We start from the raw sequence: 25782 nt of genomic DNA, 5'->3' as shown, positions 1-25782 counted from the left end.
CCCAGGGAAAAGGGCCAACTGAGAGCCCCATGTCTTGGCCTGATGGCTGGGCAGCTTCCCTGGAGGACACCTGTCAGGAAGGGCCCTGGACAAACTTCCTCCTTGAGGTTCCAGGGAGCAGAGGCCAGCTGGGCGCCAGGGGGCAGCAGAGACCGGGAAAGGCCTCACTCCTGCCAGAAGCGCTGCACCTCACGGGAACACTGGGCAAGGGGTCCCAGGATGCTGTTTTCTATGGGGCACATTGGGCAGGGGCTCCTGGAGATGCTGCTGAGCAGCCATCCTTTGCCCCGGTTTTCATCTCTGACTATACCCGGGAATCACAGAGGGGCACTAGAATGGACATTAGTGAGCTGTGCGCAGGTACCCTAGCAGGTCCTGCAGTGGTTCCAGCCCTCGGCAGGCTGGGAACCTGCTGGCATGAACCAAGCGTGCAAGAAGCCAGGCATAGGCCTTGAAGTCCCTGGGGACCCCAGACAAAACAAAGGCTGTGGGGGGCTGTGGGTGCGCTTGTTGAGTGGGATCCAGGGCTGGCAGTCATGGGGCACCTACACAGACCTAGTCAGGGACAAGGGTCTGATCCTCTAAAATGGTCTAAAAGAAAGCTTTTTTTTTAGTTTGTTTTTTTTTTGGGGGGGGGCACACCCACCAACACTAAGTGGTGACTCCTGGCTCTGCATTCAGAAATCACTCCTGGCACACTTAGGAAATCATATGGATTCCGGGGATCAAACTGAATTCTGTCCCAGGTTGACTGTGTGCAAGGCAAATGCCCTACCGCTGAGCTATCGCTCTGGCCCCAGAAAGGGAGTTTTTTTACACTCTACCACCACTGGAAATGAACATGGAAGGCTCTTGTCCTGTACACAGCTGACCCAGGTTCCATTCATGATATTTCATATGGCCTCCTGAGCACTGCCAGGAGTGGTTCCAGAGGACAGAGCCAGAAGTAATCCTTGAATGTCGCTGAATGTGGCCCCCTGTAGAATAAAAGCCCTTGAATGAAGCTGGATGGTGGTGGATGGTGAGATGGAGAGATGAGAGGTCTTTCTCCTCCGGCCCGGGGCCACGTGTGTCTCCATTCCCCTCCAGCCATAGGGTCTGAGGTTTCAGGGTAGCAGCAAGGAAAATCCACAGACAGGTTTCAGGAGATATCATCTTTATTCAGCCCTGCACTGTAGCTTGTCTCTCAGCCATCTCTCCTCCTCATGCTTCTTTCTCAATCCATCCTCCAAATCCTCTCTCAAATCCTCTCCTGCCCTTCAGGCCAAACCTTTTGTTACCTACCAAAGACCCCTCCCAGAAATGGGCCGGTCTTATTAGCAGGTAAGGTTACAGGAAGAATGGGGGATGGGGTAACATCCCCCCCAAATAAACTTAATAATATTAATGGTGGGCCGGAGAGATAGCATGGAGGTAGTGCGTTTGTCTTGCATGCAGAAGGACAGTGGTTTGATGTGGGTATCCCCTCCCCCTCCTGAATTTATCCCACCTGAATGATCAGAATTGCCCACACCTGGGGTGGGTGGGTAGAGGAGTTTGCATGGGGGTGGGGGAGAGAGGGGATAAGAAGGAGAGCTAGAGAGAGAAGGAGAGGCATCATCAAGAGAGGCATCATCATCAGAGATTCAGCATCAGACTCAGTATGACCAATTCAGTATCAGATTCAGCATTAGCAATTGAGCATCATCAAAGAAGCAGCAATAGTGGCATCACTAAAGGGAGTTAGTCAGCCTGGAAGCCAGTTAGGAAGCCTGGAAAAAGCAGATGAAAGAGAGACAGAAGTCGAGAAAGCCCAGTAGGAGTAGAGAAGTAGCTGCTAGGAAAAGGCTTAGTCTAGAGGCCATGAGAAGGTGTGCATGGCAGAAGGGACTGTGAAATAAAACTGGCTGACCCCTGAAACTTCATCTGACTGCTTTGTGAATCTCTCCACCTTCACACTGCAGCCTTCAGACCTGCTGGACCGGACCGTAGGGGCTTCGGGAGCCGGGTCAAGCTCAGAAAGGCCTCATCATCCCCACACCAACATTAGAACTAATTAATTTATAATAAAATAATAGTTCAAATCCTGACATCCTGTATGGTCCCCTGAGCCTGCCAGGAGGGATTTCTGAGCATAGAGCAAGGAGTAACCCCTGAGCGCCGCTGGGTGTGACCCAAAAAAAAAAAAGTAATAACAATAGTAATAATAATAATGGAAACCAATACCAGCGTCCATGACTTGCTCAGTAGTCACTCCATAAAGCCAAAGACCCAAGTCATGGTACTATAGCCAAACCCATGAACAAAATGGACCTATCTGGGGGTGGTACCCTGGGGGCACTGATGTTTTTGAAAAGTGACCCAGATGAGTGGGATCTAAGTGATGTCCAGGCTCCTGACCTCCAGAGGAGGAAAGGCTTGTTCTGAACCCTGGTGGGGAGAGTTCCACCAGGGACTCAGGGTATGAGGCCCATTCAGGATGTAGCACCAAAGCAAAGGAATAGGTGCTAAAGGGCTGGGTGACTTGTCACACACATCCAGCCTCCTCAAATCCTCCAAAACTACCTCTTCCTTCCCCTTCCATATCCCCGCAAGACACAGCTCCAGTTTTACTACCCACTCCCCAAATCAGGCCTGCAGGCCCCTTGTACCCACAGCTTAGCCAACACAAGTCCAGCTTCCCTCTGTTTTGTGAGCCCTGTTTTGAGCTCCTGGTCACCCTGGGCTTACCTGGCTTATCCAGCTTCAGTGTCCTCTGTGTCCAGGGAAGAAGTTGGCTGCCCAGAGATGAGGGGAACTGATGGGCTGCATGAGATCCCACTGCAAAGGGTCTGAGTGAGAGCCCTTGAACCCTCTGGGTGAGCAGTGACAGAGCCCAGAGCTACAGAGTGCCAGGAGTGGGGTGTCCTACAGTGGCCCACCAGACTGGGCCCTGGGGCCACAACTGCTTCCTTCGCTCTCACCTCCTTCCTCCCCCCTCCCCTGCAGTGTCTTTCCCAAACATGCCTCTGCCTCCTCCATCTGGTCCAGGTGACTTTCTGGTTGCAGTGAGGTGGGCTCAGGGGTCCGGGCTAGGCGGCTCAGGTACTCCTGGACTTAGTGACAGGAGTAGAGGTGAGGGGAAGTGAGGGATAAAGGAATGTGGGGAGCAGAGGGGGGAAAGTAATGGGGGAAAGGGATGGGGGGATGAAGAGGGGAAGGGGATCAGTGTTGGGGACAGAGTGTTTGGGAGGGGAAGTGGGAATTGTAGGAGAGAAAGTGGGGGACTCTTACAAACAGGCAGAATCATGGGCGGGTCTAAGCCCTGAATTTAAGACTGGGAGGTTAGTGGAGCAACACCAGTGCTGGAGTGAGTCCCCCATATACACCATAGGGTCTCCTCACCTCCAGCACCCCCAGAAACTACCCTGAATCCTAACTATTTCCACAACGCTGTGTATGGCCCGTAACCTCAAAAGAGCCCGAGTCTGCGCCTCCCCAGCTTGCACCTTGCAAAGCTGTGACCAAAGCTTCCCGCCTCCCTTCTCCCGGACCTTGCAAGTGCGCAAACCCGAGCAGTCTCCATGGTAACGTGATGTCATGAGCCTCATGGTCCCGCCCTCTGGTCTGGGGGTGTGGTCGGGCTCGTCCTGCCCCACCCCGCCCCACCCTTGTCCCAGGGTCAGGGTCATACTGGGGGTTAGCGAGCAGAGATGGTGATGACCCCCGGAGTCTGCCTCCCTCCAGTCCACCCCAGCATGAGTCTGGGGTGCTGGGCACTAAGCCGACTTGCGGGGTTCTGATAGGCAGATGCTCAGAGGTCCCGGGAGCTGTGGGGGAGCTATGGACAGAGAGGTCAGAGGATTTTGTTGACTTGGGTTTTAAGTGGGGTGGATGCGCCAAGAGTCAACTTTGAAACACCTTCTTGGGGCAAAAAGAACTTGGAGGCCACTGCCTGTTAACTTACCATCTGCAGGCACTCCATCCTAGATAACAAGATGTTCCAATGCTGGACCCTCACATGAAGGCCACTGAATATGGGGTAAATGGGCTTGCACCAAGGGGTTTCTCAGACAGGAAGTGTTGTGACTGCATGAATGTATGGCAGTAAATGAAGGGGGAACAAAAGGAGGTGCTCAAGGGCCTCACAATGGAATCCATGTTTACTAAGGCACAAACCTCTGTTCTTCGTGTGTGTGTGTGTGTGTGTGTGTGTGTGTGTGTGTGTGTGTGTGTGTGTGTGTGTTTTGTTCCTTGTTTTGTTTTTGGGCCACACTGGGGCGACGCTCAGGGGTTACTCCTGGTTCTGCTCTCAGAAATCGCCCCTGGCAAGCACGATGGACCATATCAGATGCCTAGGATCAAACCCTGTTCTGTCCCAGGTCGGCAACATGCCAGGCAAATGCCTTATCGAAGTGCTATCACTTCAAGCCCATGGATTTGTTTGTTTGTTTTTATTTTTGTTTTGTTATCACCAGGCCTCACCTGGTGATACTTTGAGGTTACTCCTGGCCCTGCACTCAGGAATTACTCCTGACAGGTTTAGGAGATCATCTGGAATGCTGGAGATCAAACCTGGATTGACTGCATACAAGGCAAATAAGCCCTACATGCTGTGCTATCATTCTGGTCCTTTTTTGTTTTGTTTTGATTTTTATTTTTGGGCCATACCCAGAGGTGTTCAAGGATGCTCCTACCTCTGCACTCTGAATCACTTCTGGCAGGCTCAGGAACCATATGGGATGCCAGGGATTGAATCCAGGTCTGTCCTGGGTGGGCCGCTTGCAAGGCAAACGCCTTACCACTGTGCAATCACTCGGGGCCCCCATTTTGTTTTTTTTGTGAGGGGTCAAACCTAGTGGTGCTCAGGGCTTACTCTTGGCTCTGTGCTCAGGGATCACACCTGATAGGGCTTGGGGGGATCATATGGGATGCTGGAGATTGATCCAAGTTGGTTATGGGCAAGGCACACGCCTTACTTGCTGTGTGTGCTATCTCTCAAGCCCCATAAAAACATATTAAAATTAATTTTTTGAGCTTTGGGGTCACACCTGGCAGTACTCTAGGGCTACTCCCAATTGTGCTGAGGACCATATGTAGTGCTGGCAGTTGAAGCCTGATCGGTGCCCCCACAGTTGCACGAAAGGTTAGTGCCTTCCCCTCCTGAACCATGTCTCTGGCCCTGGAACAGAAACATTGGAGGAACTTTAACGCAAGGCTCCCAAACTGGCATCAAATGCTCTGGGAAGTGCCGCATGAGACTAAGGCCAAAAACATAAACAAAACAATACAGAAAAGAATGTTCCTGCTCTTTCCCTACGTGGAGCCATGTGGAGCCCACATGGCTGGCTTGGCTTCTAGAGGACCGTAGCCCTCCTCTTGATCCTCTTGTGCATGGTGGCTGCTGTAAACTATGGGTGAATTCCCTGTGCTTCTGATCCATCGTCTCTCCTGGCCTCTGCAAACCCCTGTGGTGTGATGGTGGGGTGTGGAGAAGAGGAGCTGGTCTTTGGGGTCTCCAGTGTCAGAATTTTTGTTTTTGTTTTTGAGTCACAGCCAGTGGCACTCAGGGGTTATTCCTGACTCTGTGCTCAGAAATTGCTCCTGGCTGGCTTGAGGGACCATATAGGGTGCTGGGATTTGAACCACCATTCATCCTGGGTTGGCTGCCTGCAAGGCAAACGCCTTACTGCTGTGCTATCTCTCCGGTCCCCTGTCAGAATCTTACACACCATTCCCCAAGCCTTCTTCCTGTGCCATCAGAGAACTGCTTTTTCAGGGTAAATCAAAGGTGATACAAGACTGGGGGAACAAAGAGTCCATTCACAGCTTCTTCCCTTCAATTAAAAGGAAGAACATGGGGCCAGCGAGATAGCATGGAGGTAAGGCATTTGCCTTACATGCAGAAGGACAGTGGTTCAAATCCTGGCATCCCATATGCTCCCCCGAGCCTGCCAGGAGCTATTTCTGAGCATAGAGCCAGGAGTAACCCCTGAGCACTGCCAGGTGTGACCCAAAAACAACAACAATAAAAAGGAAGAACAAATGGGTTGGAGCAATAGGACAACAGGGAGGACATTGTCTTGCATATGACCAATCTGGGTTCCATATCTGGGACCCTCTATGGTCTCCTGAGTCGGCCAGGAGTGGTCCCTGAATGCAGAGCTAGGATAAGCCCTGCTTATAAGCACTGCTGGGTCTGGGCCAGAAACAAAAAGCAAAAAAAACAAAAAAAAAAAAAAAAAAAAAGGAAGAAAAAGAAACACCAAGCTTGACTCAAACACAGTGATGCGTGGACAGGAAACATGTGGATTCCATCTCCCTGACAAGTCTGGAAGGCCAAATCCTACCAGGCTTTCCCAACTTCCCAACCACTAGACCGAGAAGAGAGGGCAAGGACAGGATTCTGGTTTCCCTGGTCCTGTAGACTGAGCAAAGAAAAAGTCAGACAAGTTGGAGAGCGTGCTTCATGCCAAGAGTGAACCAGCTTCAGTAGTTGGTCAGTTTGTATAGTTGTGACGCCGTCCAGCAGATGGCAGCAGAGCACTGCTGCAGGAAGCACCCCGCAACCATTCACTAATACTTCGGTAGAGCGGTGTGGGCGCCATTCATGCTCCTGAGTCCAGACACAGCAGAGACAGCTGACGCCATCTTTTCATTAAAAATTTTTTTTTTAATTTTAATTTTTTTTTTGTAGGGGGCTATACCCAGCTGTGCTCGGGGCTCAGTGGACTGAACCCAGGTCATCACTTGCTGCAAGGCAAGTGCCTTATCCCCTGTACTATTTCAACAATCCAGCCTTCAACCCCTTTTAAGATCTTTTTTCTGGTTTGGTTTTGGGCCACACCTGGTGATGCTCAGGGGTTACTCCTGGCTCTGAGTTCAGGAATCATTCCTGGTGCTGCTCGGGAAACCAGATGAGATGCCAGGGATCAAACCCGGGTCAGTTGTGTACAAGGCAAATGCCCTCCTAGCTGTGCTATAGTTCCAGCCTCTGTCACTATTTTAAATTGAGGGAAAATTCATGTCCCATAAAAGAAACCACTCTGTGGTATTCAGAACATTCCCAATAAACCATCACCACTAATTCCACGTGTGTGTGTGTGTTTATCACTACAACGATAAGCCCCATGAAGCAGTGTGTCTGTGGCCCTGGTGATCATATATTTGTTTTCTCTACATCTGTTCAGCAGAGTTCGTGGAAATGAAACCATCCAAGCAGTCTCTTGCATATATCACTTTCGTCTCAGTTTTCTAGCCTTCTATGCATGAGAACCCGTTCCTTCTTAGGAACAGTATATAGTCACTTATTCCTCTCTTCATCCATTGTGGGACATTTGTATAATTTCCAAGTGACACAAAACAGTGGTTTAGAAAACACTGGTGTGTAACAACATGTACAGATATGGTGCAGCAGATATATGCAGAAATAAGGGATCCAGGAGATCATACAATACAGGAATTGAGGCTCTTTCCCAAGGGCCGAAGCAATAGAATAGCAGTAGGGCATTTGCCTTGCACACGGCTGACTCAGAATGGACCTGGGTTTGATCCCATGTTCCATATGGTCCCCCAAGCCAGGAGCAATTTCTGAGCGCATAGCCAGGAGTAGCCTCTGAGTGTCACTGGGTGTGGCCCCCAAACAAAACAAAACAAAAGGCTCTTTTCTAAACCTGCAGACCCAGTACGAATCCCCAGTACCACGTATGATCAGTCCTGAGCATAGAGCCCAGAATAGGCCCTGAATACTACAGGGTGTGGCCCACCTCCTCCCCCCAAGAAAGGGGAAATGATGAACCTCTCTAGTGAGACGTCCTCAGAGCACAAACATCTGTGTCACCCAGGCTGAGGGCAGGAACATTTCCTTTTCTAGAACCTCCTCTCCCCACCTTCTCATCATGGCCCCCGGTAAGGGCCCTATCCTCGAATGTCTGACCCTTCCTGGGTTTTGTTCTGTAGGTGCCCCCAGCCAGTCCCTCCAGCTAGGGCCTTTACTTCCTCCCACTGCAGAACTCGCCCACCTGTTTACTCATCTGGGGCTTATCTGGTGCCTCCATTTGGGAGCAAGCGCCAATGATGCTGTAAACATTCTGTTCATGGTCTTGGATCTGGCCAACTCAGTGGGGTGCTCAGTGCCCCTGGTATGCGCCCAGAAATGGGACTGTGGCCTCTGAAGTCTCCTGGGGCCCCGGCATGCACCCAAGCAGGACCTTTGTTTGCAGGTGTGAGTTCTCCAGGGGAGGGTGCCCTACCCACTCCTGTCCCCAGCATGCCAGACTCCAGACCGCATTTGAGGCTACACCTGGTGGTGGTCAGGGCTTTTCTTTTTTATTTGGGGTGGGGGGGAGTCACACCTGGTGGTGGCCAAGGTTCCTCCTGGCTCTGCTCTCCAGAAATCATTACTGGAAGGCTTGGGGGACCATGTGCTGTCGGGGATTGAACCCCACCCAGTCAGCTGCATGCAAGGAAAACGTCCTACCTGCTGTGCTGCTGCTCCAGCCTCTCCAGGGCTTTTCTTGTGGGCTCCTGACTCTGGGCTCATGAATGACCCCTATGTTGCTCAAGAGATCACGAGGAGCTGGGACTGAGTTGGGATCAGCTACATTTCTCTCTCGGAAGCTTCCCAGAGTCATGGCCAGGATGGGGTATACATAGCGCAGACAGCTCTTTTTGGAATGGTCCCAGGAAGTGAGGAGAGGGAGCCCGGAGCAGCCTCAGGAACTGTCTGTCTCCCACAAGGAGATGACTACAGGTCCCCCCAAGTGCTGAGTGGAGACAGAGTGAAACTGCCAGGCATTACGGGGAGCACAGCAGTACCTCCCAGGCTGAGGGATGGACAATAGAGCCAGGAACCTGGGAAGCAGGTGAGGGGCACCCTGCTCTATTCCTCTACCTCCCCTCTGCCTTGGTGACTGGCAGCCTGCAGGTCCAGACTCCACAGGAAGTCAGCAAAGAAGTGTGGTCTGCAGGGTGAGACACAGGCACGATGTTCCCTGGTGGGACCCTGAAAAGGCTGGCCTGCCACGTTGGACCCCATTCTCTTCACAGGGACCCTGGGACGCTCCCCAGCACTGGGAGGAGGGCAGTCCAGTTATCTCTGGAGGGTTTTTTTGGGGTGGTCCCAGTCTTTAGGCTCAGGAAATCTCTGACCAAATGTAGCTTGGGGTGGGGACCCTGGTGAGGCCCAAAGGTGTGTCCATCTGGGCACCACCCCACCCCATGTGGTAACTTGGCCACATGGCCATTTATGGTGGCCATTTATGGTGGTTACAACCTGTTGGGGGGCAGTGGTGACAGTGGGATGAAGTGAGGCGTGGCGCTGTCAGCACTCTGTGATGGAGCAAGGCCTAGTGCCCTGTGTCAACGTGAGCCAGTCCGAGAGCAGGGGGTGCCCAGGCACTGGCCCCCACCCTCCACTTTCCCGAGGGGGCCCCCACAGAGAGAGAGCCAGAGGCCGGCTGTTGATGAGTCACTTACAGTTTATTTTTGCCTGACAGTTTTTCACATCTCTGAACACAGCTACGTGACAGTAATATCACCATCAGGAGAAGCGACAGGGCTAAGGGGGGGTGGGGGGGGGGCGTCGTCTCCGTTTCCTGCTCCTGCTGCTTCCAGCCCCACGGTGCGGCCGAGCTCGGGACCAAGGGGAGAGACAGGAACCCAACCACAGGGAGGGATGACGCCGAGGAAGAGGAGGAGGAGGAAGAAGAGGAAAAGGAGGTGGGAGTGGGGGGGACAGCGAGACGAGAACGGGACACGGAGCAGGTCACGCACACGCACGCACGGGCCAGGGTAGGGGCTGACGGTCACGGAAGAAGGGATTAAGACGGAATCCTGGTTTCTTGGTTTGGTTTTTTTTTTTCTCCTTTTTTAAAAAATGAGGGCATCGTTGTGGGGTGGTAATAAAGTCTAACTTGCTAAGTATAAAACAACTAAAGCACAGTATTCATTGAATAAGATTTAATAGATATAAAACAATTACATTGATGGGGGGAGGTCTGGAGTTGCTACAATAGGGATAGAGTGGGTTATTCTGTGTGTGTGTCGTAAGATCAACAAAATAACGGGCCTTGGGGGTGCGGCGGGCAGGACAAGCCATGAAGGGCTGTTCTGTAGAGGGGAAGGAACTCTTGAGAAGCAAACCTGTTTAGGAAAGAAACGGATCTTCGTCCATCTGTAGGGGTGAGCGGGCGTCTGTATGGACTGTGGTGGTCAAAGTCATGGGGGCTGAGGGGAGCAGTCAGGCTGCTGGAGGCTGCGTCTCTCTCCTCCCAGGAGACCATGCAGAGAGGCGGGCGTGGACATGCACGGGGCCGCTTGGGACGGAGGAGTAAGGGGTGAACTCTTAGGGTGCGGAGTGTCAAGTCGGGGGGCCATGGAGAGAGCAGCAGTCGGGGAGAGGGGCTGGGAGGACAGTTAGCACCCCCCCTTCCAAATGTCTAATAAAAGGGGGCCAAGGAATTGCTGAGCCTCAGAGCACAAGATGGGACCCCACTTCCTGCTATCTCCACGCCACCACCACCTGCCCGACCCCCACACCATAAATGGAAGTTGAAAACATCGGGCCATTCCAAAAAATTAAAAATAAAAAAAAAAAACCTGGCTGGGCAGGCAGGCAGACAGACGAAAGGACAAGAGAGCATTAGCATACAGAATTCAAAGCAATTAATTTTCCGAGGTTTCTTTTTTTGTCTTTTTTTTTTTTTTTTTTGTCTATTTGTTCTGGTTCCTTTTTAAAAAAAAAATAACAGTAACACTACCACTACCCCAACAAACAGACAGACAGACAGACACTGGCCAGTTCTGACAGTGCTACAGGCCTGGGGTGGGGTTGGGGGGGGCGGGCGAAGGTCGAGACATCATAAATAAGAGGCAGGTCCCAGACCCCCAATCTGGTCAACATTTCTTAAATAGGCGCATTATTTAAATCTTATGTACAACCAAGAATCACATTGCATAGCGACAAGGACACAGGACTGGGCTTGGGGGTGGAGAGGTGGGGCAGGCCATCGGCTGGGTCTTCTGGTCCCAATGGGGAGGGGGGAGCATGGAGGGGTCGCATTGCAGGTGCTGAAGTGAGCACCCCGAGGGCGCTACCTCCCCCGCCAAATCCCATGGGTCACGCGAGATGGTTGTGTTGGAGGTTGTGCGGCCGCACGGCAGCGATAAACACGAAGGCAAAGAAAATCCACGCAGGGGGGGGTCCCCCTCCCGCCCCCCTCCCCGCCCCCCGCAACTCCTCCGAGGACTGCTGCTACCAAGGTCCACTGAATTGGTTGAATCGGGTCAAAGGTTCCAATTACGAAGCTAAAAGAACTAGTTTGGGGGCTGGGCGTGCTGACGGACCCCTCCCCACCCCTCCCCCCTCCGCCCTCTGCCCCCCTGAAAGACTCCCCCCCCCTCTATCTCACAGCCAGGACGCTGGGGCAGGATGCCCCCAGGCCTGGCCGCGCTATGTCTAGAGTGAGCTTCGTGGCCGCTTCACCAGGCTTCTGTGTAGCGCACGTCCACCTCCTTCAGGTTGGGGAGCTTGGCCTGCGGGGAGCAAGGGTGGACACTGTGGAGGCTGTCGGGTCCAAGGGCTCATCCCTATCCCAGCCCCAGAACAAGCCTAGTCCACACACAGCCTTGCATTGCAGCCCTGGCTCTTCTCGTCCACCCTGGCCCTGCTCTATTCTCATTCCTCCTCACCTTAGTCATAGCCCTTTCTCGCCACCCTGCGTGCCCCAGGCCCTTATTTTATTATTTTTGGATTTTTGGGCCACACTGGGTGATGCTCAGGCTTTGTACTCAGAAATCGCTCCCGGCTTGGGGGACCATATGGGATGCCGGGGAATCGAATCATGGTCCGTCCTAGGTCAGACGAGTGCAAGGCAAACGCTTTACAGCTGTGCCACCTGTGCCAAGGCTCTGGCCCCGCCCCACGCCCTTTGTACAGTGCTATCTGTCTGACCACCCATCCGCAACTCTCCACTCCTTTCTCCATTCCAGGTGTTCATGTTACCTTCAGATCCTCATAGGTGTCGGCCGAGAGCTTGGTGCTGTTCATGTTTAAACTGCAGAGACTTTTCATGGCTGTGTGGACAGACAGACAGACATGTGAGAAATCATCCATCAGGGAGACCCCACAATGCAGACAATGGTCTCTTGGGCCCAGGCTAGGCCTCAAGCCTTGTTCTGCACCTATCTGGGAAGCCCACAGCCATAGTGCCAGATGCCACTGCAGACCCATGTTGGATGAGCCCTGACCCCATCCTCTTGTCTCCTGGGGTCCAGCCCAGCAAGGTCCTTGAGCCCCTGATTCTACTGATTCCAGAAGCTTCCTGGGATCCTTCCAGCCCTGGGTCAGTGATGCCACAAAAGGGAAAAGCAAACCCCAGACTGAGTAGGGCTCCCCCAAGTTTTAGCACAGAGCTTAAGATGGAAGGACTGGACCCTGCCACCGCCGCCAGAGCCTCTCACCAAGACAACTAGCCTACAGTTCTGGGTCACAGGTCAGGCTGGCCAGCTGAATAAGGAAGCACAGCACTCAGCTAACTGCGACCCCTCAGGGGTTGTGATCTTTCTCTCTGAGCCCTAGTCTTGCCCACTTAGCACCTAGTATGGAGCCCAACATAGTAGGTGCTCAAAAAATGCTTGTTGGCTTGGGGAGTGGACAAGAGGACAAGCCCTGCCCCACACTCACAGCTGAGGGCCAGCAGGCCGGCGTCGGTGACGGGCGTCTCACACAGGTTGAGCACCTGGAGCATGGTGAGGTGTTCCGACAAGAGCCGCAGGCCGGCGTCCCCGAACTGTGGGGCACAGATGCGCTCAGCCCTGGGTTTCCAGGAGCCCCAGCAGCCCCCCAGCCCCACCCCAGTCAGGTCTCCAGAGCCTCAAATGCCTCCAGGGATCTGGGTTCAAACCCAGTTTTTGCTGGTGGGTGAGGTTGAGCCCAAACCCCTCCCCCCCCCCCCCCCCCCCCGCCAAGGGATAATTCTGACATCGATCAAGGGGGGCTCTAGACAGTGAGGTCCAGAGCAAGTGTGGGGCCATGTGCAGGGTCATATCATGCCCCAACCACTGCCCTCTTGGGACTGGGGCTTCAACCTGGGGCACTGGGCTAACCAGAGGGGACGTAGGGAGGAGGGGCAAGGAGGACAAGGAGGAGGCATAGGGAGGAGGAACAGCAAAGAGGATGTAGGGAGGACAGGGAGATGGGTTCAGGGAAGAGAACAGGGAGGAGGACTCAGGGAGGAGGCTCAGAGAGGGCAGGGAGGACAGCGGGGCAGGCACCTGAGTGGACCACAGGTTGAGCTGCTTGAGAGAAGGCAGTTTGATGAGGTGCTCGGCGCAGGCACTGGTTACATTGGTGAAGGCCAAACTGAGGTTCTCCAGGTTTCCGAAGGAGCCAGAGCTCAGCAGACGAGCCAAGTCTGCATCCTGCAGAGGCAGGAATGGAGATGGGGATCGGGTAAGAGATGGGAGGGCAGGTCTCAGGTCCCTGGGTATCCTTGGGCCCACTGAGCCCCGCCACCTTTCTCACCATCTCTCTATCCCACTGCTCCCTGACCTGAACTGTGGGGTAGGGGACCAGTAGTCCCCAGGAATTGGAGTGATGAAACAGCTAGCTAAGGGGACTGAGCTAGGAGAGGTGTCAGGGCGGCAGCTCCCTCCTGGTGGATGGAGTCTCCAGCACATTGACTCAAGCCTGAGTCACCACCCGGGATGTTCTGAGGCCAGTGTTCTCCCCTCGGGCCTATGCGCGTGCGTTAATGAGCACATGTGCCTGGCACCTTCTTGGCTACCCTCCTCCATGCCAACACCAAGGTCCCCCCCCAACTTGAGGTGTCATGGGGACTGACTAGTGCCTGAGTGCCAAACTGAGACTAGATCCCAGAGTCTTAGTGATATTGTTCGGCATGAAGGCTGATCCCCTCACTAAGTGGGGGTCCTTGGGCTAAGTCTGAATCCCAAGAAGGGGACAGAAGTGGGGTGTCTGGTGGACTTCCAAAAAGCGGCACGTTCATCTTTGAACCTTCCTCCTTCCCACAGGCTGCAATGAAGATAAAAGATAAAAGGGCTGGAGCTTGGGCCCAGAGAGATAGCACAGCAGCGTTTGCCTTGCAAGCAGCCGATCCAGGACCTAAGATGGTTGGTTCGAATCCCGGTGTCCCATATGGTCCCCTGCGCCTGCCAGGAGCTATTTCTGAGCAGACAGCCAGGAGTAACCCCTGAGCACCGCTGGGTGTGGCCCAAAAACCAAAAAAAAAAAAAAAAAAAAAAAAAGGGCTGGAGCTCAAGCAGTCTTTTTGGACTACAAGGTGGCAGCCACTGATGAAGAATATTGGGGAGAGCCAATAAGGAGACGCTAGGATCAGTGAAAACCCTATAAAAGGGGTTTACTAAGAGGCACAATCTTGTGTTGTGTGGACAAGATGAAGGATCAGCCACGTGTCTGGTAGGATAGGCAGAAAGAAGGTCAAAGCCATCAGATTTACAACCCTTTTGAGATTAGTCGGTTTGGGCGCCACGCCCAGCAGTGCTCAGGGCTGACTCTTGTCTCTGTGCTCAGGAATCTTCCTGGCAGGCTTGGGGACCATATGGGAAGTTGCTGATCAAATACAAATCAGCCCTGTGCAAAACAAAAGCCCTCACAGCCTTCCTATTGCTCTGGCCCCTTCCCAGGCCTTAGGAAGGAATAGCACAGCATTGAGCTGTTCCTTCTGGGAAAGCAGCCTGTCGGCTGTTCCAGGCCCTTGTGCTCTTGCCCAGCCCTCACTTGCTGCCCCATACCACCCCAGCCCAGGAACTCACTGTGGACTTGGAGGGCAGTGTTAGCCTGGTGGGCCCGCCTTTCCTTTGCTGTAAAGGGAACAAAGAGGTGATCACAACCCAGCCCATTCCCCATGGCTCCCCACTCACAGCCCACCCCCACTCCAGCTCTCCCCACACATTTTGTGGGCCTGGGGCCTTGCTTGATGGTGCTCAGGACTCACTCCTGGCAGCATTTTGGAGTGTGTGTGTGGATCATAGACAGCAGCAGGGAGGGAACTGGGGTGGGTCCCAGGCAAGATAAACACCTGAGCCCCTATATTAACTCTCTGGCCTCCATGGCCCTGTTTTTGGCTTCTGAAGGCCACAGTGCATCCAGGGTCTCTCAGGGGCAGATGGAGATGGAGCTGGAATCAAGTGCTTAGAGGGGCCCTAGGTATTAAGAGGCTGATCCTCAAAAATGTCAGCAGGAGAAGTAGGGGGAGGAATACTTGGGCAGCGGTGGTGGTGGGGCCGGCCCAGCTGCACCCCAAGACTCACCAGCTCCTTCAGCTCCCTCTGCCGGTCGCAGAGCTGCTCATACATGCGCTTGCCCGTGCCGGTGCTCTCCAGCGTGGAGATGATCTGCAGCTGCGTGTCGTTGTTGTCGATGATGTTGTACTCCAGCATGAGGCACAGGATCTGGGGGCGCACAGCAGCGGCTCAGCCCTGCGCCCCGGGAATGGGGCCCTCCCTGTGTGCCCCCCCCCCCCCCCGGGGCTGGCTCTCTGGACCCTAGCACAGCAGGCTGAGCCCAAGCGGGCAGAGTCCCCTACATCCCATGTGCCCCGATCACAACATCACTGAGACAGGCTCAGTGGCTTGGGGACCCTGTCGCCTAGAATGGGCCTGGGCTGCCACGCCCTCCCCCCCCCCAGGTCTCCCCTTCTCCAGGCCATCAATACTGGCACAGGACCAGTTGCAAGCCCCTTGCTGGGATGTTCAGGCCATGAGCAGGTTTGTGCTGTCCCAGCCTCATCTCTACTGTCACCCCATGCAGGCCTTGGGCTCATACAGTCTGCTGGCTAGAAGCAGTAACTCCTGGGGCAAGCCAGCCCAGAAAGAGATCCACCACCATCCATCCCTTGGTGCTTAGGGACAGGCTGGCCCAGCACCCCCACTTCTAGGCCGGTGCCTGATAACTAAGCCTGAACAGAAAGGACCTGGGGCAGGAGCGATAGCACAGAGGGTAGGGCGTTTGCCTTCAATTATTTGGTCGATACAGGTCTCCTGAATTTGCCAGGATTGTGTCCTGAGAGCAAAGCCAGGAGGAACCCGAGTGCTGCTAAGGGTGACCCAAAAACCAAAAAAAATAGAAGGACGTGCAAACAGAAAGAACTGCTGAGTCCTCAGGCCAGGCTCAGGGAAGGAAGATGAGGCTGCAAAGGGCTGCTGGGGTGGGGGTGAGCCTCGTCTGGCCCAGTCCACAGCACCTGGTACCCTGCGCTCCAGCCCCGGTCCTGCTCAACCATCACCCCAAGTTCTACGCTGAGTGCCTTCTGCTCAGCTGAGCCCTGTGCCCCCCACAGAACTGAGCCAAAGAAGCACCTGTAACTATTTCAACTTTCACTGGTGGGTTGATGGTTACAGAGGAAGAAAAAAATCTCCCAATTGGGGTTCACCTCCAGCATGTATGTCCCGCACCCCATTCTCGGAGGAGACTTTCACCTCCTTGTCTGTGCCTACCCTGCGCTTACCTCTGCCTGCACCCTAAATCCACTTCCACATTGTCTGCCTATACTTCCCTACCCACCTCCACCATGGTCTGGTTGCCCCTCAGGGCCAGGAGCATGCAGGGTCCCAGCTTGTTTTCCGCCAGGGAGAGCAGGAATTTTTTGGTCTTGTAACAGGAGCCCATGAGGATGTGCACCTGGAAGGGGGATATCCAGGTGAGGGGTGACCATAGGGGTGGGGCCACCGCACCCCAGCCATACTGAAGGATGCCAAGCAGGATCCACTGAGTCCACACCCATGTCAGGTCACCCCCCCCCCCAAGGACAGAGGCCAGTCAGTCGAAGTGGGACAAGAGGGGAGAGACACCCTGCCATCTTGTTAAAACAGAAACAGAGCAGGCTGGGGAGTCTCGGGGGCAGACAGGCAGGGCAGATGGATTGATGGACAGATAAATGGACCTCACTGGGAAGCTAGGCATGCCTGCATGGGAATGGTGGAGACCTGGGAGGTCTCCCAACCCCTGATTTCTGGGGCTGGGGCAGGCGGGAAAGCCCACCCTCCAGGGGTGTCTTGTCCTCAGTGCTGACAGCCAAGAGTGAAGGCGTCAGGGTCAGAGCACCCGGCAAACTGACCAGGGCCCTCTGCTCACCATGGGGACTGGCCCCAGGGCTGAGAATGCCCCTTTACTCATTCCTGCTCCCCATCACACTGAATTTCTGCCTGAGAGGTGGGGGAACCCATAGGCATTATTATGGGATGCTATGGTGATGGCCCCTAACCAGCCATTCCTGGGCCCAGTGGGCAGCAGCAGGTGCAAGAAGGGAAGGACTGAAAAGCCCTGCCCAAGGATGGCTGCCACACTTCTCCGCGTGCCCTATTGTGGGGGGGGGTCTAGCTGGACACCCCTCCATAAGAGATGTATGCTGTGGCCATGTGGACCAGAGAAGCCCAAGGGTGCCCAGTCTCCACATTTTACAGCAGAGAAAACAGAAGCTATGAGAGACACATGCCATGGCCCAGGGTCACTGAGGGCAGCAGAAGTGTGGTAGTGGCTATCATTGATCAGGGCACCGAGGCCAGCAGGGGAATCACACACCCTGTGGTCAAGGGGGCAGGAGAGGCGATGGGTACAGTCTGGGGATAGGAGTGGAGGGACAGAGGGTAGCCCAAGCCCTCCCTGGTAGAAATGTCAGTCCAGGCCTTGCACGCACCATACTGGCGAACAGCTCCCCATCGTCATCACAGGCCACCCCTCCAGGGCTGTAGAGCTGGAACCAACCGTCCTTGCCAGCCCGCACACTCAGCAGGCACGAATGCACCTGGGGGACACAGAAGTCAGTACTCTTGGGGGTCCCACAGGAGCAAAGGTGGCCGACTGCCCGCACATCCTTTGAGCCTGTCCCACATCTGTGGCCACAGCGGAAGATCACGGGCCTGTCTCTGGCCTTCCTTGGTCAGCCCAGACCAGGCCCTTATGCCCACAAGCCCCGCACATGGGGTGAGGGGCTCAGCCAGGGCAGAGCCACTTATGGCACCCTGGGTTCAAATCCAGGTGCCCATGTGGAATGCCCTCATCAAAGCCCTCATCAAAGCCTCATCAAAGTCTGAGGCTATGCCCACATGAGCCCAGGAAACAGTAAGCCAAACTGGGTAAACACCAGGGCAACATTCACAGAGCAGGGGTCCAGTTATGAGGGGCTGTGTGGACACTGCAGCAACCCAGGAGGGGTCAGGAGGCTCTATAAGCCCATGGAGAGAGGGAGGGCCTCACCTCTTGTCGGGGGTCTTCGGCGAACCTCTGAATCACGTACTTCAGTTCCCTGAAAGAAACGAGCCTTGTTTGGGGTTTTGCCTTGGGTGGGCTTAAAAGGGGTTAGCAGTGAGGGGCAGGACAGGAGAGGAAGGGTCAGTCCAGAAGATGATCCTGAACCTCCCGGAAAGAAAAGAGACAGACAGGGACAAGTGTGGCAGTGGAAGTTCAAGGGAGGTCCTGCCTCCCTCCCTCACTGCCCCCAAATGTACAGGACAGGGGGCGGGGGTTGGCAGGAAGGGGTAGGGATGTGATATAAAGCAGGGTCCTCCCAATACTCACTTGGTGAACTTCTCATGTGCAAGGGCTCTGAAAGACAGAGAGGGGCTGTTAGCAGGGGTTGCACGATGGGGGACCAGATGGGGCCTTCCCAGAAAGATCCCCCCAGTGCCAGAGTGATAACACAGCTAGGAGGCTTGCCTGCCCTGAAAAGAGCTGACCTGGGTTCAATCCAAAAAATTTTAGAGTCCCCCAAGCCTGCCAGAAGTGAGTCCTGAGTGCAGAGCCAGGAGTAACCCCTGAGTACTGACCCCCAAATCAAAAGAAAATAAAGAAATAAGAAAGGACCCCCTTAGGCATCAATCAGGCCCCTGCAGCCAGCAGCGGGGAGGAGCTCCTAGGGCCTCAGGTGTGTGTGAGGCTGGTTCCCCAATTAAGGGGCATCGGAGCTCATTAGCAGCACTGGCACGGGGGGCCTCCGGGGACACCCCGGGCTCGGTTGCATCACGGGGCCCTGGTGCGCGTGTCCCCGTGGCCAGGGGTAGAGCCGCTCCTGAGAGTCAATCTCTGCTGTCTCAGCCCCACAGGGATCCCTAGGGACCAGCCGGACCAGCAAATGGGGCCATTACCGAGAGTAATGCCCCCCACCGAGAGCCACATTTCATAAACAGCGGCTCACTAATGGGCCCCTGAGAGAGCACCCGACAGCCCCCTGAGATCCTGCTCCCTCAAATCTATCAAAACAGACACCCGAGGCATTTCAGGGCCTTTGGTTCGGAGCCGTGGCTGCTACAGGCTACTCGCCGCCTGCTGGTTCACTCCCCTACTTCCCTGGGTCAGTTTAGAGGGTGTAAAAGGAGGGGCCCCAATATGCCAGTAATCGGGGGCTGACCCAGACCAGCCCACCAGGGACCAGAGGGATGGGGGTTCAGAGAACCCTCACAGCCTCAGACTTTGGCTCACCATCTTTCAGGGGTAGGTTTGGAGCCTTGCCCAGCTTTATGTTGACTCCTGGTCATACCCAGGGGGCTATATGGAGATCCAGAGACCAAGACTGCCTGCATAGTGGGTTTCCAACTCCCCATTTCTAATTTTTTTACTGAAGAAAAGGTGGGGAGCAATAGCACAGCAGGGAGGACATTTGTCTTGCACCTGGCATCCTATATGGTCCCCTGAGCCTGTCAGGAGTAATTTCTGAGTGCAGTAACCAGTTACTAGTAGTCACTTCTAATGCTGTCAGTTGTGGTCCCCCCAAACAATTGGGGGTGACATTCAGCAGTGCTGGGGACAATGTGATGGAAGCCAGACTGTTGTGATCTGGGTTTGTCCCCCTCTAAGGCCCTGATGGAGACATGTGGTCTTTTTTCAGGTCCCTGGATAAGGCAGAGAGGACATGACTTACTCTTTGGGGAACGGAATGGGTTGAAGCAAGCTGGCGAGAGATGGTCTCCAGTCATCATAGTCTGACCTGAAAAGAGAAGTGGGAATCAGCATGGCAATGCATGCATGTACCCCATAAGGGTCAGCCACTGAAGGGCCCTAGCATCAGGGACCCCTGGGGTGTATGTTTGTCTTAAGTGCTTGGAGAGTGTTTCAGGCCTTACTGCGCCCTCCCCACAGGGTCTACCCCGAGCTTTTTTCAGCTTTCCTGACTGTTCCCTGGTCCACTGCAAATGTGGACCATGCTCTGTCTGAGCCCAGGGAGCTTGCTTCACACTAGAACAGGGGTGTAATATGATGTTCTTTGGGTATTGGGTTGAGGTTTGGTTAGCCCACAGTTCCCAGAAAGGAAAGGATAAATATCTCAGACCCCCTATCCAGGGAGGGCAGGAGAAGCTGGTTCGGTAACAATTCTTTGTAATAAGTAATCCACATAGATATGGAGGATATAGCAGGCAAGAAAACTCACACTGCAAGCTGTTCATCCACAAGCCAACACATGGAACCACAGCCTAGATGACAGCTAAGATCTCCTGCCTTCCATTTATTAAAATCCAATGAGAAAACAAGACCAACAGAAAATAATTAAGATACAAATGAGAAATATTTGATACAAATGGGAACTATTTCAAAGGCCTCAATTTACCTTTTATTTCCCCCTTTCAAATTCTCTAAAAATTAAAACAAAATAGGAAATATGTAACAGACTCCGAAAAGACAAGGAAAAAACTAAACTAAACAAAATAGCAATAATTTGCATAGGTGCATCGAAAAGAAAAATAAAACAAAAAATGATAAACAAACTTTAGGCCTAATAACAGAGTGTTTTCACCCATAAACATGAGTCAAGGCAAAGGGCCTCTCTCTTCACCCCAAGAACCAACATCTACCTCCACCCCCAGACATACAGTCTGATTCTTTATCCTCCCTCACAGCACCCTTGAAGTCCAGCTCAACCCCGTGCAGAGAGAGATGTTCAGGGAAGAAACCCAGGAATTTACAAAACCATGTGGTGGACTCTTGTGAGGCCCCAGACACTCAAGTAGCCCCTACTCAGCCACGCAGGCTTGGCTGAGGCTCCAGGCAAGAGGCGCAATCAGTCAGATTGTACTTTGGGAGACTTCAGGCCCTCTAGAGCTTGGGTTGGTGCCTAGTGCCAGAGACCCAAACAGGGCCTGGGGATGTTGGCTGCTTGACCACCTCTCGTTCTGTGTAGGCCCCCTGGGGCTCCATCAGGACTGTACCCTCCCACCCAACTCCAGGGTGGCGGATCCTGCTGCATGGCCCATGATAGTTAATTTGGCCATGGGGACGAGTCCGTGCTCTTCAGACAGGACCCTCACTTGGGGAGTGCCTGAGAGTTCAGGAAGGTTTGACAATGCTCGGAGCCCAGAAGGGCTCAGCAGGGAGGGGAGGGCACCTCCCCAACTCAGAGTTGATGCCCCAGGTATGAGGCTGCAAAAGTTAAAGGACTCGAGGGTAATGGACCAAGATCCTTCTCCAGCTACAGTACAGAAGGGCCAGCGCAGGCTAGAGGCCCTCAGCAGGGAATGGTGGCCCCAGAGCTGACCCGCCTCAGGACCCCTTCTCAGAGTTGCCCCATCTGCAGGGCTTCTTCCATGCTCCGCCCAGCTACCCTGTCTGCACGGTCTCCATAGAGGGCTGTTCTCTGAGGTAAATCCCAGGTACAGTCGACGCCCCCTGATACACTCATACACACACCCCGGAATGAAATGCGATCAGCGACACAGACACCCACACAAACGCAGGCGGAGCACACGCTCCTCTGAGCAATGCCAGTGTGAGACTCAGAGAATCAAAACCACCTGCAGCACCCAAACCTGCATCTGCATGCCAGGCTATACAATGCACCCACAAACCTCCAGGGACAACAAGGGGAAAACTCAATGCCAGGTCCAAGTGCACATATACGTTCACCCAGGCACACAGACCTGCCCATACACACTGTCACACACAGACACACACGTTCATACAGCCACCTACTGACAAGCACACCCATATGCTCAGACACACATTCAAGTCACACAGCACACGGACCTACCATACACTCACACATACAACACAGATGTGCACACACATTCACACAGCCACACACTGACAAACACACCATATATTTATTCCCACACTCAGTCACATACACCCACAGCACATGGACAAACCCAGGCACGCACAGTCACATATAGAACACATACATACATACATACTTTCATCCAGCCACACACTGACAAATACACCCATATACTCCTAGTCACATACTCTTCTCACTCACATACCCACACCCAAACAGTCACACACATACATAAACAGCCACACACACACACACACACACCCCTCTGCAATCATCCATTCACACTCATGGCCACACACTGAACATTAGACACCTGGACCCAACATGCCTAGGCCCCATGATCTCACGCATGCCCTAGCATGCGCACACTCACACATGCCCTTGAAGGACACACACGATGGAAACACTACCTAGATGGGAACACCGGGCGTGCTGGCCCTGAAACCAGAAGCTCCTCGCCCACCCCACCCTGGCCTGCCACACCAAGGCACCACTCACAGCAGCTTGAGGATCTCCACGTAGCAGCCGAGCGTGCGGTCGGCCTGGGGTCCCAGCTCGATGCTCAGGGTGCTGCAGGCGGGGCTGACCATGAGGCAGTCTATGAGGTTGGGCTCGCTGTCGCTCGTGCTGGCCGTGAGCGCCGGCTTGGCAGTGCTGCTGTGCTCCACCTCCACGTGGATCTCGCTGGAGGCCACAACCACCGACGTGAGCCGCGCCTCGGACAGCGTGGCTTCCTGAGACACCAGGTCCGGGCTGGGGTGCAGAAGGCGCAGGGGCAGGGTGGGCTTCCGGTCACAGGGCTGCTGGCAGCCGTTCCGGATCTCCTTCAGGCTCGGGGAGTTGTCTCGGCTGGAGGGTGGAAGAGAAAGGGAAAAGGGGCCACGTGAGGCCAGACCTGGCCATGGGATAAGGAAAGTCTGGGCTTGCTCAGGGTCAACCCATAGTGGGCATCTCTGGGTTGGGGTGTGGACATGCCAGTGATCTTTAGGAAATCCGTGTGCACCACAGAGAACCGACAGAGGTGCTTCCAGTTCTGCCCACCATGGCAGCCAAGGCTCCAGAACTGCATTCGGGGCGTCTAACCTGCATATCCGCCTTGAGCACAAAGAGGCAATGGCCCCACGAGTCTCAATCTGAGGGTACTTTGGGCACTTTTATTTGGAGGCAGTGCAGGGACATTCAGACATGTGTCCGAGTGGGGAGTGCACTTCTTGGCTTCCTGGCAGCCCTGGCTCCAGATACAGGGATTTTCCAGGGAGTTAAGTTTACCCGGATCAAGCTGTCTGTTCTGGGTGCAGCAGGTTGTCATGGGCCCAGCAGGAGCCTGGGCATGGACCATGGGAGGGATCAGGAGGGTGTCTGAGGGCAAAGAGCTCCCTGGGCGCCCCACGACTGGACTTAAGAGAGGAGGTGGACCAAAAGATGTCTTGGTCGCCCTGTGCTCCCACCAGGCCCACCTAGCCCACATTGTGCTTATGCAAACTCCTTCCCACGGTCTGATCCCAGTCATGCGTCCCCAGCAGTATTTTCTAGATACCACAACTGTCACTGGGGGAACCTGGACTCAACATCTTGTCCCTTCCCAAGGACAAATGGCAGGCAGCCTAACGGGCTCTAAAACCAGACGAAATGTGGAACCGCTATCTTGGCCCATCCTTCCTTTCTTCTCCTGGACACTGGGCATCCTGCCTCTCTTGGGTCAGTCAGCAGCCTAGAAGGCAGATCCCAGGGAACCAGGGTAGAGGTGACAAAGGCTGTGTCCCAGGGCCAGAGTGAAAGCACAGCAAGGAGGGTGTTTTTCTTGCATGTGGTTGAGCCAATTTTGATCCCAGGCATACTATATGGTCCCCTGAGCCTGCCAGAATGTTCCTGATTGCAGACAGGAGTAATCCCTGAACATTGCCAGGTGTGGCCCCTCCAAAACATAACCAAACAAACCCAAAACAAAACAAAAAATAGCTGTCTTCTTTAGGACGAGCACCCTGTGAACAGAACTCCAGTCTTTTTTTTCCCCTCCCTGGGACAGGTGCTCTCCGCTCTGGTCACTTGGCTTGGGAGTTAAAAAAGCAGCCCCCAACTCAGCCCCTGGGTCAGATCCTGGTGCCTCCCTCTCTCCCTCCTACCTGCTCAGTAACCAATGTTCCAAATAAGAACCCACTGCCAACTGTGGCCCTGGCATCACTCAGACAATGGGGTCAGGAGCCCATCTGAGGGGCAGAGCTGTGGGTACTTTTATTTGAGGGCAGTGCAGGGACACTCAGATACTGTTTAGCCTGCCAGTTCTGGGGGTTCACCAACCCAGGGCCTTGCACACCAGTCCCTCAGGGGTGGGCCCTGTCATGACTGACGCTCATGGGGGGATGGGGTTGTCCACAGTAACACCTTCTTCCAGATTTCTCCTCGCTAGGGGCCAGCAGCCCTTCCCCCAGCTTGTGACAACCCAGAAAATTCCAGAATTGCTAAAATCTTCCCCTGTCCCCCACATCCCTGCTTTCAGGGGAAGGGTGCAAATCCCAGATGTTAACCCGAGAAACAAGGTATTTCAGGGACCCCAGAGCTTCTTCATTCCCCTCAAAGGCACCAGGTTCTGTCTCCACCTCCAGGGACCCCCGTCTGTGTGGAATTTGCTGGAGAGATTCGCCAGGCTGAGCTGCCAGGCTTGCTTCTTCCACTTGGGTCCCCTTTGAGGGCTAGTTCTTGGCTTGTCCTCCCAACAGTACCTCTCCTGGCTGCTCTGGGGGGGCGGGGGGAGGGATTTCTTTATGATGATAGACCCCAACTCACTGACTGACCATTTGCCCCTTCCAGGATGCAGTGGGTCCTGACTGAGGCTGATTTTAGTGGGGGCTGTGCTGGATTCTGGGGTTACTGTGTAGGACTTGACCTCCAAAGCTGGTGGCCCTTTTTCTCAAAAATGGTCTAAAATAAACCGGGCTGCAGCTCTGGTGGTAATCAAGACACGTTTTGGAGCCATCAGAATTGGACAGTGTGCGACCCGGACCATTTGGCAGGGTGGCCATCATTGAGAGCTGGTATTTCCACACCACACACCCTTCCCCACAGCCTCAGAGGTCTCCGGAGAAAGTTCTTCACCCACTAATGTACTCTGCAAGCCAGGAGAGACAGCAGGGACTGATGAGTAACCAACCAGCGGGCGTCACTGTCCCCAGGGGCCAGCTCCAAGTCTTGTTCCAAGGCCTCCCAAGAGGGCCTGGTGGAGGGGCTCTTGGGAGACGTCGAGGTCACCTGCTGGTTGGTTAGCACAGGCGCTCCTGGCCAGCCTCCCTGACTGGGCTCCCTGCCAGGGCTTCCCGGGATCACTTTCCTTCCTTTTCCAACGAGCCCCGGGGGATGGAGGCCACGTTCCCGTCATGCCCATTCCACACACACTCGTTACACGGCTGTCTGCACGCGTTTCTCACGCATACGCCTGCTCCCACTAGGGCCCAGAGAGAGCCCAGCATGAACTCGGCTCAGACACCTGGGCTGTGAGCAAGACAGTTGCCCTGCCCAGCCCCACCCTAGGGGCCTGTGTCTCCCCACCCCACTGGGTGGGTTCGAGGCCCACTGACCTGTTGATGAACTCTTCGTAGCAAGAGTAGATGGCGGCCAGGCACACAGCGACCAGGTTGGGCAGGACCCGGGGGTGAGGGCAGTGCCCAGTGGGACCGTGCATGCTGAAAGACAGAGAGGGCTGGTGAGTGGGTGGCAGGCAGCTGGGGCTGGGTGGATGAGGGGAAGGCAGGGAGTGGGGTGCAACAGGTGGCAGGACAGAAGGTCCCAAATGCACGTCCCAGAT

The 25782-nt window shown here is 54.4% G+C and overlaps 2 protein-coding genes across 3 annotated transcripts in view; one reads left to right on the top strand and one right to left on the bottom strand.

Annotated features, from left to right (window-relative positions):
• GCSH (glycine cleavage system protein H) overlaps positions 1-25782 on the top strand; it is a 729662-nt gene that overhangs the window by 409794 nt on the left and 294086 nt on the right. The window lies entirely within an intron of this gene.
• The window catches only part of CMIP (c-Maf inducing protein), a 139928-nt gene continuing 125504 nt past the window's right edge, over positions 11359-25782 (bottom strand). For both annotated transcript variants that reach the window (XM_049786272.1, XM_049786273.1), the window contains 13 exons: positions 25556-25660; positions 22482-22832; positions 19857-19922; positions 18518-18544; positions 18197-18245; positions 17637-17744; positions 16505-16621; positions 15253-15393; positions 14755-14802; positions 13234-13380; positions 12644-12749; positions 11963-12033; positions 11359-11493 (listed from right to left, as the gene is read on the bottom strand). In XM_049786272.1, the coding sequence (XP_049642229.1) occupies positions 11440-11493; positions 11963-12033; positions 12644-12749; positions 13234-13380; positions 14755-14802; positions 15253-15393; positions 16505-16621; positions 17637-17744; positions 18197-18245; positions 18518-18544; positions 19857-19922; positions 22482-22832; positions 25556-25660 (1390 nt within the window). In that variant the 3' untranslated portion in view covers positions 11359-11439. The remainder of the gene's footprint in view (positions 11494-11962; positions 12034-12643; positions 12750-13233; positions 13381-14754; positions 14803-15252; positions 15394-16504; positions 16622-17636; positions 17745-18196; positions 18246-18517; positions 18545-19856; positions 19923-22481; positions 22833-25555; positions 25661-25782) is intronic.

This window comes from Suncus etruscus, chromosome 14, assembly GCF_024139225.1.
Source record: "Suncus etruscus isolate mSunEtr1 chromosome 14, mSunEtr1.pri.cur, whole genome shotgun sequence".
Taxonomy (NCBI): Eukaryota; Metazoa; Chordata; class Mammalia; order Eulipotyphla; family Soricidae; genus Suncus; species Suncus etruscus.
The sequence above is the reverse complement of the archived record's forward strand: the minus strand, read 5'-3'. Positions and strand labels throughout refer to the sequence as shown.